Source organism: Astatotilapia calliptera, chromosome 6 (assembly GCF_964374335.1).
Source record: "Astatotilapia calliptera chromosome 6, fAstCal68.1, whole genome shotgun sequence".
In the NCBI taxonomy this organism is placed as follows: domain Eukaryota; kingdom Metazoa; phylum Chordata; class Actinopteri; order Cichliformes; family Cichlidae; genus Astatotilapia; species Astatotilapia calliptera.
Window position 1 is genome coordinate 43,308,682 of NC_137427.1, and position 14,008 is coordinate 43,322,689.

Sequence of the window (14,008 nt, forward strand, 5' to 3'; positions counted from 1 at the left end):
CTTCTTAACTCCTGCGTGGCAGCTCCATATTCAACATCCTTTGCAAAATATATCTACCACCACTCCCCTGCAGATGTCCGAACCTTTTCCCTTTAACTTTGTCTCCAAAATGTTCAACCTGAGCTTTCCCTCTGATGTATTCATGTCTAATCCTAACCAACCTCGTCACTCCCAATGAAGACCTTAGCATTTTTAACTCTGTCATCTCTAGTTCTGCCTCCTGTCTTTTTGTTGGTGCATTGTTAATTTCGTTGACTAATAATTTTCATAATAGTTTTTGTCAACCTTTTTTTTCTGACGAAAACACAACTGTGATAACACGATGACAAAAACTATGATGAAACTTATTGACACTTTCATCGAGTAATAAAAATGAGATGTAAATGTTCTGGAGTGATGAGATCCAATTAAAACTAATTAAGATGTGTAGAAAGAGGGGATGAGTTTGGAAGTGATCCAAGCAGAAGTTATCTCCCTATGCAGTAAGGTTAGTTTGGTAGAGATGCTCCCGTGCTCCCTGTTTCTCATGAAAAGGTGACAAAATGTGAATACCTGGAAGTATATAGTATCAAATGTGCACATTCCACATTTGATGAAAAAGCAGATAAGATACTTTATAAACCGTGAGGAGCAACTCTCACTGGTTCAAAACACTACGTACTTTATGCTTTAGTCAACTGAATCAACTTCAGATTCACTGTAGCTCTACTATATTTTATTCAGTCAACTAAAAATAGACTCAAAGAATTTAGATGCCTTAATTAATTGAGTAAAACTACATCAAAGTTTTCTGTCAAAATGAATGCTGCTGACTGTTAGGGTGCCTGGGTCATCAACGCAGTTTTGAGTTTTCATTTGGTTTCTTTATTAGAGCTCTGTCTTCTGGTTTCTGTCTGTGTTCCATAGTTACTCTCTCTCCCCTGGCTGCTGTGTCCCCTTGTCAGGTCTGCGTCTTTGTGTTATGTTTCCTGTTTTACTTTGAAGTCCGTGTCTCATATTTTGCCTCATTGCGGTTTATTTCAATCAATCAATCAATCAATCAAAATTTATTTATATAGCACATTTTTAAAGACCGAAGTACACCAAAGTGCTTTCCAGTAAAATCATGATACAGATAAAAATCAAAATATAAAATATAAATTACAGATATAAATAAAATATAAAATAATTACATAATCTAAATGCAAAGCTAGATGTAAATTACACTAATTCACCTTGAATGCCAAGTTAAACAAATACGTTTTTAGACGTGATTTAAAAGACTGAATGGAATCTGATTCGCGAATATGAAGAGGAAGAGTATTCCATAACCTGGGTGCAGCAAAGGCAAAGCACGGTCTCCTCTGGTCTTCAGCCGAGACCTAGGTTGCACTAAGAGCAGCTGGCCCGATGATCTTAGCGCTCTCTGAGGGCTATACAGACAGAGGAGATCAGCTAGGTAGTCAGGTGCCATATTGTTAAGAATTTTATAAGTAAACAATAAAATTTTAAAATCAATTCGGTATTTAATAGGAAGCCAGTGTAAATTTGCCAGAACAGGGGTGATAGAATCGTACTTTCTAGTGCCGGTCAAGAGACGTGCTGCGGCATTTTGGACCAGTTGCAAACGCTGAAGAAGAGAAGATTGTAGACCCAAGTAGAGAGAATTACAATAATCCAGTCTTGAAGTGATGAAAGCATGAATGAGTTTCTCCAGATCTTTGTGTGGTATGTAAGGTTTAGCCTTAGAAATTAGGCGTAGTTGGTGAAAGCTGGTTTTTACCACAGTAGAGACCTGTTTATCTAGTTTGAAGGAGCTATCCATGAAAACTCCAAGATTCCTGGCAGTATCAGTGAGGCGGTTAGCAACAGGCCCGAATGTGCCAGTCAGTTGTCCCAGAGGCATATTTCTATCAAAAACAATAATTTCTGTCTTCTTTTCATTTAAAGTAAGAAAGTTACGTGATAACCAGTCTTTGACATCGCTCAGACAATCAAACAGAAGATGTAGTGAAGATGAAACAGCCCCAGTCAGGTGGAGGTAGATTTGAATATCATCAGCATAGCAGTGAAAAGAGACATTATGTTTTTCAAAAATGGAGTCCAAGGGCAGCATATACAGAGAAAGCAACACAGGACCCAATACCGACTCCTGGGGCACACCACACCGAAAAAGGGCAGAAGAAGAGGAATATTTTCCCATCATGACAGAGAACGACCTCAAACATTTAGTGAACAATTAAGCAAATACAGGTAATCTGCAATAAATTACAGGTAGTAAGAAAATAAACTACTAACTCTTTTACGCTGCGTCCGCACCTACACGGGTGATTTTGAAAACGCAGCTGTTTCGTCCACGTAAACGGCGTTTCAAATCACTGAAAACTGAGATTTTTTAAACTCCTTTTTTGCGTTTACGTGTGGACGAGGAATACAGAGTTCGTCACGCAGCGTCAAAGGTATGTGCCTTTTTTCACGTCACGCTGTGGCCACGTTATTGTTTACATGAGATGAATTGCAGAATGGCAGATATTCAGATCAACAGTATTTTGTCTCTATCTGCAGGTTTACACACAGTTACTGTCCCTCCATTTACAAAGGCAGAGGCGTCACAGTGTGATTGTTTTACACACAGTAAATTTCCCAGTGTTAAATCAGCAGTGTTAAAGTGTATTTACTCTAATAGAGTCATTATAACAACAGCTGGAGCAAAACGCCCCCCAGTGTGGGTGATGATTCCTGGAGTTAAAAGAGACAGTGTCAACGTTACTCTAGAAAGCTCCTCCCACCACAGACTGGTTTTCAAACCAAGAGGATTTTTCACGACGCCATTTTCTTCACATCAGTTGCAGGGTAAGTTGTTCATATTTACTTTTTTTTTTTTTTTTAATTCATATTTTTATTAAGGTTTCAAAAGCAGGCATTCACAGTATGTACATCATGTAAGCATTCTTCATACTTAGGTTATCTGCCTTAAATACTGAAATAGTATTTTAATTTACATCCAAGTCATAAGGGAAGAATACTTACAACGATAGAAGTAATTGAAACCATCACATAATCCGAAAATCAAAAAACAAAAAACAAAACTAACAAACCTAAGAAAAGAGAAAAAAAAAAACAAAACAAAACAAAAAAAAGAAACAAAAAAAAAAAAAAAAAAAAAAAAAACCAAAAAAAAAACACGGATGTGTTGGTATGGGGTGATCCTATAAATATATATACATACATCATAATTATTGGTTTGTAATAGTAAAATCTGGCCTATGAGGCGTGATATATTTAACCCAGTTTTCCCAATATGATGTAAATTTCTCCAGCTTGTGGTTAACAGAAGCTGTTATCTTTTCCATGTTATAAATTTCCATTGTGATTTCCATCCATGTACTTATGTTTGGGCTCTCTGGGGATAACCATTTTCTGGTGATATTCTTTTTACAGGCCACCAATAAAATATTTATTAAATGTTTATCATATTTAGGCCATTCCTGAGGTATATATCCAAAGAACATAATCTTACTCTCGAGAGGTATTTCACGTTTAAAGATATCCTGTAAGGCATTATGTATTTCTCTCCAATAATCCCTCAAGATTGAGCAGTCCCAGAAAATATGGTAATGATTTGCACTTTGATTTCCACAGTTCCTCCAACAAGCAGGGGGTTATCATCATAATGAGACTTCTGAGAAGGTGTTATAAAGTATCTAATTAGGCACTTCCAGCCAAATTCCCTCCACTTTTGTGAGCTGGTACACATCCACTGATATCTCCATATTGCCGTCCATTCTTCCTCTAATATTTTTATCCCTCCTTCCTTCTCCCATTTTGTTCTAATATATGAAGTCGAATGTGGTTTCAAATCCATTAGACCCTTATAGAGACATGATACAATTCTATCAATAGTTTCTGAGTTATAGCTTTTTATAAACAGTTCCATCAAGCGTGTGTTTATCATTGTTACGTTTCTCATCTTCGTGTCGGCATAGTGCCTTAACTGCAGATATCGATAGAAGTCTTCTTTTTCTAATGAAAATGTTTTTCTAAGCATGTCAAAGCTGAACAATTTTCCATCCTTCATTATACTGCACAGGGCTGTTATGCCCTTACCTGTCCAGTCCTTGAATCTAGAATCCAGTTCATTAGGTTTGAACTCTGAGTCGTAAGCACACCATTTAAGAACTGTAATATTGGTCTCGAGTTTATATTCCTTTATAATAGTTCTCCATGTTTTAAGGGTCCTTTTCACCCACATGTTATCAGTATTTTTTATATAGGTTTGTAAGTTATTGTCAGCTAGAGTTGCCTGAATAGGTATAGACAGCATTTGTTCCTCAATGGTTTTCCATTGGGCAGTGTATGATTGGTTACACCAGCATATTATTGCTCTCATCTGCGCTGCAAAATAATAATATCTGAGGTCAGGGAGGCCCCATCCTCCCTTTTGCTTAGCCAGCTGTAGTGTTTTAAGGCGAACCCTTGGTCTTTTACCTTGCCATATATATCTAGATAACATTTTATCCCACTCATTAAATTGACTTTGGTTAATCTCTATTGGTAGGATTTGAAATAGATACAAAAATCTTGGCAATACATTCATTTTAATAGAATCAATTCTTGAATTAAAACTAAAGAAAGGAATTAAATTCCATCTTACTATATCTTCCTTTATTTTTTTGTATAAGGGTAGGTAGTTCTGTTCGAATAGTTTTGTAAGGTCTTTCGGTAAATTTATGCCTAAATATTTAAAACACTCCGTTTGCCATACCAGAGAGTAGCTACATTTTATTTCTTCTGGTGGGCTGTAGTTATATGAGAGTAGCTGGGTTTTACCTATATTAATTTTATAGCCTGATAATTGGCCGTATTGTTCAAATGACAGCATCAGCTTGGGTAAAGAATATGTTGGGTGTCCAAGGTAAATCAAAATGTCATCCGCGTAGCAAGCCAGTTTATATTGTGTCCCTTTGATAAAAATTCCCTTAATGTCCTTATTTTGCCTGATGGATTGAGCTAGTGGTTCCAAGTATAGTGCAAAAAGTAACGGTGACCATGCACAGCCCTGTCTAGTGCCCCTTTTTAGGGTAAAACTGTTGGATAGGCATCCATTAATTTTGATCCTGGCTGTAGGATTATCATATAATGCTTGTATCGTTTTAATAATCATATCATGAAAGCCAAATTTATATAGTACCCTGTAGAGGAACTTCCAATTGACAGAGTCAAAGGCTTTTTCAGCGTCTACACTCATCACAATTGCTTTGATTTTGTGTTTTTGTATATGGTCCATAATGTGTAGTGTCTTTCGTATATTGTCCTGTGTTTGGCGTTGATGTATGAAACCTGTTTGATCATTACATATCAGTGTTGGTAGGAACTCTTCTAGCCGTTTGGCCATGATAGATGTGAAAAGTTTATAGTCCACGTTAAGAACAGAGATTGGCCTGAAAGATCCACATTCCATTTTATCTTTGCCTTCTTTTGGTATAACTGAAATAATTGCCTCCTTCCAACTGGGGGGCATTTGTGCCTTTTTCAAAACCCAATTCAATGTAGGCAGTAAGACAGGTATCAGTTCCTTTTTAAATTCTTTATACCACTCTGCCGTGTAACCATCTGGTCCTGGTGATTTACTTAATTTAAGCCTATTAATTGCAGCTTTTAATTCTTCCTCAGTTATATTCATTGTCATTGCTTGATTTTGTTCTTCATCTAGAGTGGGTAAGTCTAGAGAGTTCAGAAAGCTATCCATCTGAGCTTCAGTCCCGCCCGGGGCTTCAGAGTATAGGGTTTTATAAAATCTTTCAAAGGCTTCCTGTATTTCATTTAATTTATTTTGTATCACTTTTGTACTTGGGTCCCTAATTTTATAAATTGTATTTTCCGCTATCTTTTTTTTCAATTTCCACGCCAATATTTTGGTAGATTTAATGCCACTTTCATATTGTCTCTGTTTCAAAAACATTAAATCTTTCTTGATTTCTTGTGTGGCATATTTACTTATTAAACCAACAATTCGACATTTTAAGCACAGGTAGCACGTTAAAATAAGGTTACATTCCTTTTGTCCATGTTTATTATATATTTCATTTTGTACCAGAAGCAAATGTGACACTATCTGTATGCTAATGTAAGGTTGTTAATTAGCTAAAAAAGTTGACTGATATCAGTGTTGGACTGTAAGGCTTGTTATCAAAATTTATTTCAGTGTGTAGTGGTGATTGTGTTGTGTTCTAGCATGTTCGAAATTCCATTAAATGAAACCCTCCATGTGTTGGGATCTACATATTAACATTAGCTAGCTAACTAGCATTTTGGCTAACCTCAGTGCGCGGGCAATTCGCTAGTTATCGTTAAATTTTAAATCACCTAACTCAAGCATTAACTAATTAAAATTGTACACTAAATGTTACATCTTTCTTTTTTTCTTTTTTTGATACCTAGGTACCAGATATAGAGGTCGTTTTTAGTAAGGTTATTGTCTTATTTTAACTCGGCTGTCTTCAGCGATTTTACAGTTACAGGATTACAACCAGCAGGTGTTATAAGCTTGATAAAATATCCAAAATGTCCAGGATTCAGTTTTTAATGCATTTTTTTAGTAGTTTGAATTTAAGATGACAGCGTTTGTATTTATTGTGAGTTGATGGTATTGACAAAAGTTACCCTGCTGCTTTCCATTTTGGTTACCAGACTGTTCAGTATGTTAAACTAAAGATGAACAAAATACTGACTCCCTAGTGCTAAGTTAGGTCAGACAAATGGTAAAAAGTAGTAGTTATTATTTTAGTTTTGTATTGAGGATTATATCTTGACACCTTGTTACACTGACATAAAAGTAACATACAGTGTAAGAAATCACATTGCAAGGCTGTTTATGGGACTGTTTTAATATTCACATTTTCTGTTTACTGTAGTTCAATGAAGAGCACTGACTATAAGAAATTACTGTCTACAGGAAGCATGCTGCTTAAAGCAAAACTCGGAGGTGTGCAGAAATTTGTTAGAGTATCTGAGCCAAGCCTTAAGGAGTTTTTGATTGCCGGTAAGAAACCAACATTGTATTAAAAAGGTGTACAAGAGGCTTCAAGTTCTTTTTGTTATTTAGTCTCTTCAAACTGCATTTTATGATTAATTGAAAATGATCTGTGTTTTGGAAGCATCTTAGTTATGAATGTATATTTAGTGGGGGGGAAAACTGCATAATGTGAGTGTCACTCCTTTTAATCTACCACTTATCAAGCATGTTAGTGGCGCTTAATAATTTAGCCTTTGTTTATCTGACTCATTTTTGAAAGAGTATCTTGAAATGATCTTTATTTTAAGCTACAAAACATTAAATGTCATGTCTTTTTGTTTACACAAACTTGTGTGCTTGTTTCCAGCATTTGCAAAGTTTGGTGCGCCAGCCGTAACAGAAGGAGTGAAAGTTTTTGATAGTTCAGGGACTGAGTTGGATGAGGATGTTTTTGAGGATATAGTAACAGATCCCTCAACCGGGGTACTAACCATCAAATATGAAACAGGTTTGTTTGAGTGATTTGTGTTTCATTGGATGTCTTTTTTTTTTTTTGTGTCATTATTACATTGTTTAATCAAAGAGTGTATAAAATGAGTCTATGGAGGGACCATGTAAACTAATTTGTTTTGCTCCTATTTTTAAGGTCTGGAAACATCTGTTGCAGAAGTGTCTCCTGAGCGGTTCCAGTTATCATCGCCACATTCATCAGATTCACAGGATACGGTCATCCTTTCAGACAGCCCTTTGAGGAAACGTCAGAAGCTGGATGCAGAAGCTAAGCAAGTAAGAGTTAACAGATTTCCACATTCTTCTAATAGTGTCTTTTTTGTTTGTAGTTTAAGTGTTCTGAACTGTAGTGGTTATATCAACATGTAGAATGTTTTTATTGTGTTTTCCAGTTGGTGGAATCCATTCTCACAAGCAAACCTGGTGGAGAACGTATAATAAATGAGTACAATCGGACCAAGTCCCTGGTGGATGAAACCAGAAGAAAAATGGTCAACATACTGGTAGCTGACATGACAGAAAAAAATGGGTAATTTATTTCTGGCCCTGTGATTTTTACTATCATTTTCAAATTATTTTAAATCTCTATTAATTCCAGCGAAGCTGACTAGTTCTTTTCCTTTTGATCTTGCAGTACATCACCACCACGGCAGGTAAAAGAAATGTATGCCAGAGGAATTGTAACCTTTTTCCCTTACCTCAGTGACCCGTACTCAAAAAATGGCTATGTAAGTAGCTAACAGCAATAACTGATACAACTAAAATCAAAATTTTAAATCCTGCCAAAATGTATGTCCTTATCAACTGTTCATGGTCACATAACTTACTGATAAATTAATAAACAAAATGTCTGTATATGTCACTCTCCAAGGAACATTATTATGATGGCGAGAGTGGCACTGGGTACTTGGCCTGGAGGATTAAAACCATACAGAGATGCACTGCTAAAGAGAGGCGATTAACATCTGGAGGTAACACTTATAATTCAGTGGAAACGTATAATACAGTTCCAAATTGTGGTTCTGTATTAATAATGGTTATCAAATGTTATTATTAGTTTTGATAAAGTTGTATTTCATATTGTCTAGCACCAGGAGATGGATCATCGGGTGAAGACCAGTGTGGTGGACCAACTGTCAGACGAGAGTTGCAGTTTGTTACAGAGAACGTGCTGAGTGAGGATGAGTGCAAGGAAGCAATCTCTCTGATGAAACATTCAGCTGATGAAGACACAGTCAAGAAGAAGATGAAGTTGACATTTGTTTATCGACACAACATGGTCCTTGACCCCCTGCTGTCAAGCAACATACTGTCTGTGTTTCCACGTTTCAAAGATATCAAAGGCTTGGTGAATATTTTTCATTACGTTGACAATGTAAACACATTTTATTTTTTGCAGAGAGCAGATATAATTCTCTGTTCTCTATCCCTGTTACAGATCGAACAGGATTTTGTACTGATGTTTGGTGAGGATGTATCAGGCAGGTTGCTGGAGAGGTGGCCAACAACATTCAAAAGATAGATTATCCAACAAGGCAGAAAGCTTCCTTCTACCAGTGACCTGGAAGAACTCTTGCTGGCAGCTGACTCTCCTGAGGATGCCACTGAAGTTAATGCTGACATTGGTGAGCTGTTATTTCTTTAATTAGAACATTCACAGGATATATAATGTTTGTCACAGAACAGCTGTCCTTTTGTATTTTGGGTCTACTCAAACATTTTGTCAATGCAGATGCATTGAAATTTGTTATTGATGAGGATGATTCAACTTTATTAAAAACAAATATATTTTTTCAGGCTGGGACAGTGACCTCTCAGCGATTCTATTGCTATTACATTTGATTCCACCATCTGGTCAGGGTTGGAAGAGACCAGGAAAGGTGTCAGCTTCTCAAGCAGAAAGGCATCTTGTGGTCTTCAAGAAGGTTTGTTTCTTTTCTATTTTTATGGTATGAATTACCAGTTTAAGAAACACTTGATTCTTATTGCCTGTCTGTATTTGTCTTTTCAGACTGGAACAAATATCCAAGAGCACCTTGATGCCATCACTACCAGCACTCAACCCTACCTCCTGGCTGTTGGGGTGAAAAAGCATGACATCCACCAGTTCTTCATTATTCTTGACAAGAATGCCATACCATGCAAGTCTACCTCTTCACTTGGTGCTTTTGATGAACTGTTTAAAGCACATTTTGTGTTTGGCACATCTTACAACACCATGCATGTACACGTTCATCCAAACCACTGTGTACAATATAGATGTTGGCAAAATCAAAGAAAGTCCCAGAGTTGCTGAAATAAGGACAAGGTTGCTTCGTTAGGGCTTGAAGATTAATTCTCCATCATGAAGTGTTTTGTCTGTCAAGCTGAGTTTACTGGTTCAAACATGCTTGTTAGGCATTTACGGTTAGTCCATGGTTACTTACCTGGAAGAAACCTTCGCCTTAAATGTGCCCAGCGTGACTGTGGCTGTGTGTTTGGCACTTTTTCAGGTTTTAGAAAACATTTAAATACCAAACACCTTAACTATTTCGACCAACAGGCTGACACTGATGTTAATTTACAGCCTGATGTGGCAGTTAAAGAAGTTAGCACTACAGGGCAGGTGGTGTCAACTAATGTAGAAGAAACACCCACAACATCTGAAATGTTGAAAAGTTCAAATAAGAGCACTTTGGATATGTGTGCCTCTACTGTTGCACAGCTCAGGGCAGCTGGATTAAGCCAATCTACTGTGAATAGTTTTGTCTCCTCAATGGAGGAAGTGTTTTTTGAGATTCATACTCAGGCTAAAGATGCAGCTTTACAGAGCTTACCTTCACAGGACACTTCAAGTAAAAAGAAATTAGAGCAGTCATTCAAAAACTTTGAAAACCCATTCACACTGTTAAATTCAGAAGCTAAACGAAATAGGCACTTTAAACAAAAATGGGCAACTGTTGAACCTGTTGAAATGGTGCTTGGCACAAGATTTGACAGTAGAAGAAACAAGATCACAGGGACTTTTGATCAAGTCATTGTAACCGATAGGTTTGCATATGTTCCTATTTTGGAAACACTGAAAACTATCTTTCAAAACCACCATGTTGTCGACATGTTCAAGTCGAGGAATATGTCCAGAGAAGGTGTGTATGCAGACTTAATCGATGCTGCCTATGTTAAAAGATGTCCCCTATTTTCTGCAGAAAAAGATGCCTTACAAATTCAACTGTTTTATGATGACTTTGAAACTGCAAATCCCCTGGGCTCTAAAAAGGGTGTACATAAATTAGGTGCAATATACTTTACACTAAGGAATTTTCCTCCAATCTTTAATTCGTTGTTGGTCAATATTCATTTGTGTGCTCTTTTTCATGCACAAGACTCAAAGCGTTATGGCTTTAATTCAATCCTTGAGCCACTTGTCAATGATCTGAAAGTTCTTGAGACAGAGGGACTGAAACTTCCCATGTTTAAACACTTGGTTCATGGCACTGTAATCCAGGTCACTGGGGACAATCTTGGCTTGCATAGTCTGTTTGGGTTCGTGGAGTCATTTGCAGCTCGATATTGTTGTCGTTTTTGTCTGCTTGAGAAGGATTGTTTTCAAAGTGTGTTCTGTGAAGATGATTCTGGTGTTGCACTAAGAACTCTTGATATGCATAAGCAGCACTGTGAAAGTGTACAAAGAGATCCTACGCTACCTCATGTATGTGGTGTGAAACGCACTTGTCTCTTGAATTCACTTAAATATTTCAACACAGCCAACAATTTTTCTGTAGATATCATGCATGACATTTTGGAGGGAGTTGCTCAGTTAGAGGTGAAACTTGTGCTGCAGTACATTCAGGAGAACTTCCTAAGTGCTGAACAACTTGCTGGTAGAATACATGCCTTTTACTATGGCTTCAATCAGCAGCGAAATCGCCCACCAAGGGTAAAGTTGTTTGATGGCAGTAATGATTTAGGACTAAATGCAATTCAATCTTGGTGCTTATTGCATAATGTACCTTTGATGTTTGGCGATTTGGTACAGGTGGGTGATAGCTACTGGCATCTTCTACTTCTGCTTCTACAAATTGTCAATATTGTGTTTTCACCAGTGCTGTCAGAAGGTATGACCATCTACCTCAAACATTTAATTATTGATCATCATCAGCTCTTTAAGCAGTTATTTCCTACACTCAGTCTCCTACCAAAGCATCACTTCATGATACATTACCCTCGCAGTATACGAAATATTGGCCCAATTCTGCACATGTGGTGCATGCGTTACGAAGCCAAACATAACTTCTTTAAGAAGCAATTAAAAAGCTTTAAAAACATTACAATGACATTGGCCAAGAAACACCAAAGTTGTATGGCCATGTATTGGGAGTCTTTTAGCCTCGAAAGATTAGCTTTAGGACCAGGAAAGATGGTGACACTTGGAGAGCTGAAAGAAGGTCCAGAAATTGCTTTAAAATTTGGAGCTGCGTTGTCTACCAGTGTTTTTTCAGCTAAGTGGATAAAACATCATGGTACAGAGTACCGCCCTGACTTTATCATCTGTACAGAGGTAGTGTCTGAGATTCCAGTGTTTTATAAGATCAAAAGTATTGTTGTGAAAGATGACATTGCATTGCTCTGTGGAAAACTGATGGAAACCCTGTGTTTTGATGACCATTATCATGCATTTAAGGTCAGAATGCACCCCAATATGGTGCTGAAGGTGTTGAACATAAAAGAGCTGTGTTACTTCAAACCATTTGATCTTCAAATGAAGTATGGCACTTCTGATTCCTCCCTGTATGTGGTTCCATATTGTCATTTTATGCCGAACTAAATTCATTGTTTTAAAGTGTTTTATGACTGTTTTTGTGTGTGTAGTGTTTTATGTACACTACATGAGATGTTTTAATATTTTGAGCCTGACATCAAAATAAAGCTGTTAAACGTATTATCTAGTTGTGGTTTTTGCTTACTTGTTTTATATTTTAAAGCATTATTAGAAACCAGGTTTTCATGCTGGAAGAGGAAGAGTTTTAGTAACACTACTTGGTGTAAAATTAATTTAAAATTTTACTCTATGAGAGCTAATTTTTCACAAGAAAAAGTGTACGAATAACACAGTATAGAGTAACATCAACTCTCATCAGAGTTATTTGAACCCCCAGTGTTAACTTGAAATAACTCAATTCAGTGTTAAAAATCAGTGGAATTTTACTCAAATAGAGTTAATTTATCACTATGTTAGAGTAAATAATATGACACTACTAGTAGTGTTAGGTTCATTTAACACTCTGCGGTGTTACTCAGTGTTAAATTTTTACTCTATTTAGAGTTAATTTTACTCTAAAATTTTAACACTATAGAAAGAGTTGATTTAACACCAATTCCGAATGGGACCAAATAGACTCGGGACCAGTGTTAAATTTAACTCTTTAAGTGTTATTTTAACACTCCGAATTTTACTGTGCATCTAGTTGTTTTTTCCTGTGTAATAATATTCAACATTGCTATCAATACATTTTTCAAAAAAATGCCTCTCTGTGCAAAATGTGTTCAAAAACATAAACAGCTGTAGGATCCTGTTTGTCTGTGATTTGGAGAGCCCAGCGCTGCTCCCGACGAAGGGAAAATCTGCAGGGAGACCTACCTCATGTTGCGAAATCAGTTTTACCCCGGTTCTTTTTATTCCTCGAGCATCCAGAGATGGCACCGGACTCAGTAGTCATTTTCACAAAACCTTTATTCATCTTTACTCATCTTCATTTATCTTTACTCTTCTTCATTTATCCTCATTTAAGCATGCATCTTCTAGAAGGGAAGACGAGGCCGGTGTCCCTCTCCAAATCTTCACCCCTTTGTTCGTTACAGCCAGCTTTATAGAGGCGTCCCCATCATAAAACCCCCCACGGTGTGCTGCAAACTCTGTGTCTGTATCTATGTGCACGAGCACATGAATGCCTACATGTGCGCTTTCCCACCTGTCTATGTGAGTGCTCGTGTGTGACTGTGTACGCATACCTGTGTGTATGTGTGAGTGCACATGAGTGAGTGTGCGTGTGGATGTGTGTGCGTGACAGTTAAAACACTGTGGGTGTAGGTGACTCCCTAGAGGTCATAAAACCCATCTCCCTTCCAGACCACAGTTATCCAGTTACAAATGTTGAGACCCCCACCCAAACATTCTCTGGGAAATTTCCACTCAGCATTAACTCTTCTCTGTTTTACTTTCACAGTTCAAGTGGGGGAGGGGTCTCCTACAATCTACTCCTAAGTTCATGACACAGTGAGGCCTTTATTATATTGAGGGCAGTGTCTCTACAATAGTTCTACATTCTATGTTAACACATTTCTAAACTCTAAAATCAGCTAAACACTCCTACACCCAGCACTTGTGCAGGTGAAGCCAAAGGGCAGATTTGCTTCACCATATTTTCTAGTCTGTGGCTTAGAATGCTTCATCTCCTCCTTTGCGTTTTGTGTGGGAGCCCCGTGCTAGCAGTGTCCAAGCATTGTTTTTGTTTTTTCCCTTTTCAT

At 37.3% G+C, this 14,008-nt stretch overlaps 1 protein-coding gene across 1 annotated transcript; it reads left to right on the plus strand.

The window, feature by feature from the left end:
- The first annotated feature begins 1,106 nt into the window (after positions 1-1,106).
- On the plus strand, positions 1,107-12,422 carry LOC113024803 (uncharacterized). The gene is made up of 11 exons (XM_080303288.1): positions 1,107-2,832; positions 6,935-7,021; positions 7,362-7,502; positions 7,641-7,780; positions 7,897-8,033; positions 8,139-8,232; positions 8,376-8,475; positions 8,593-8,852; positions 8,943-9,129; positions 9,302-9,429; positions 9,516-12,422. Exons 1-9 carry the CDS (start codon positions 2,490-2,492, stop codon positions 9,024-9,026), a joined length of 1,386 nt encoding a protein of 461 aa, XP_080159414.1. The 5' UTR covers positions 1,107-2,489; the 3' UTR covers positions 9,027-9,129; positions 9,302-9,429; positions 9,516-12,422.
- Positions 12,423-14,008: the final 1,586 nt, after the last annotated feature.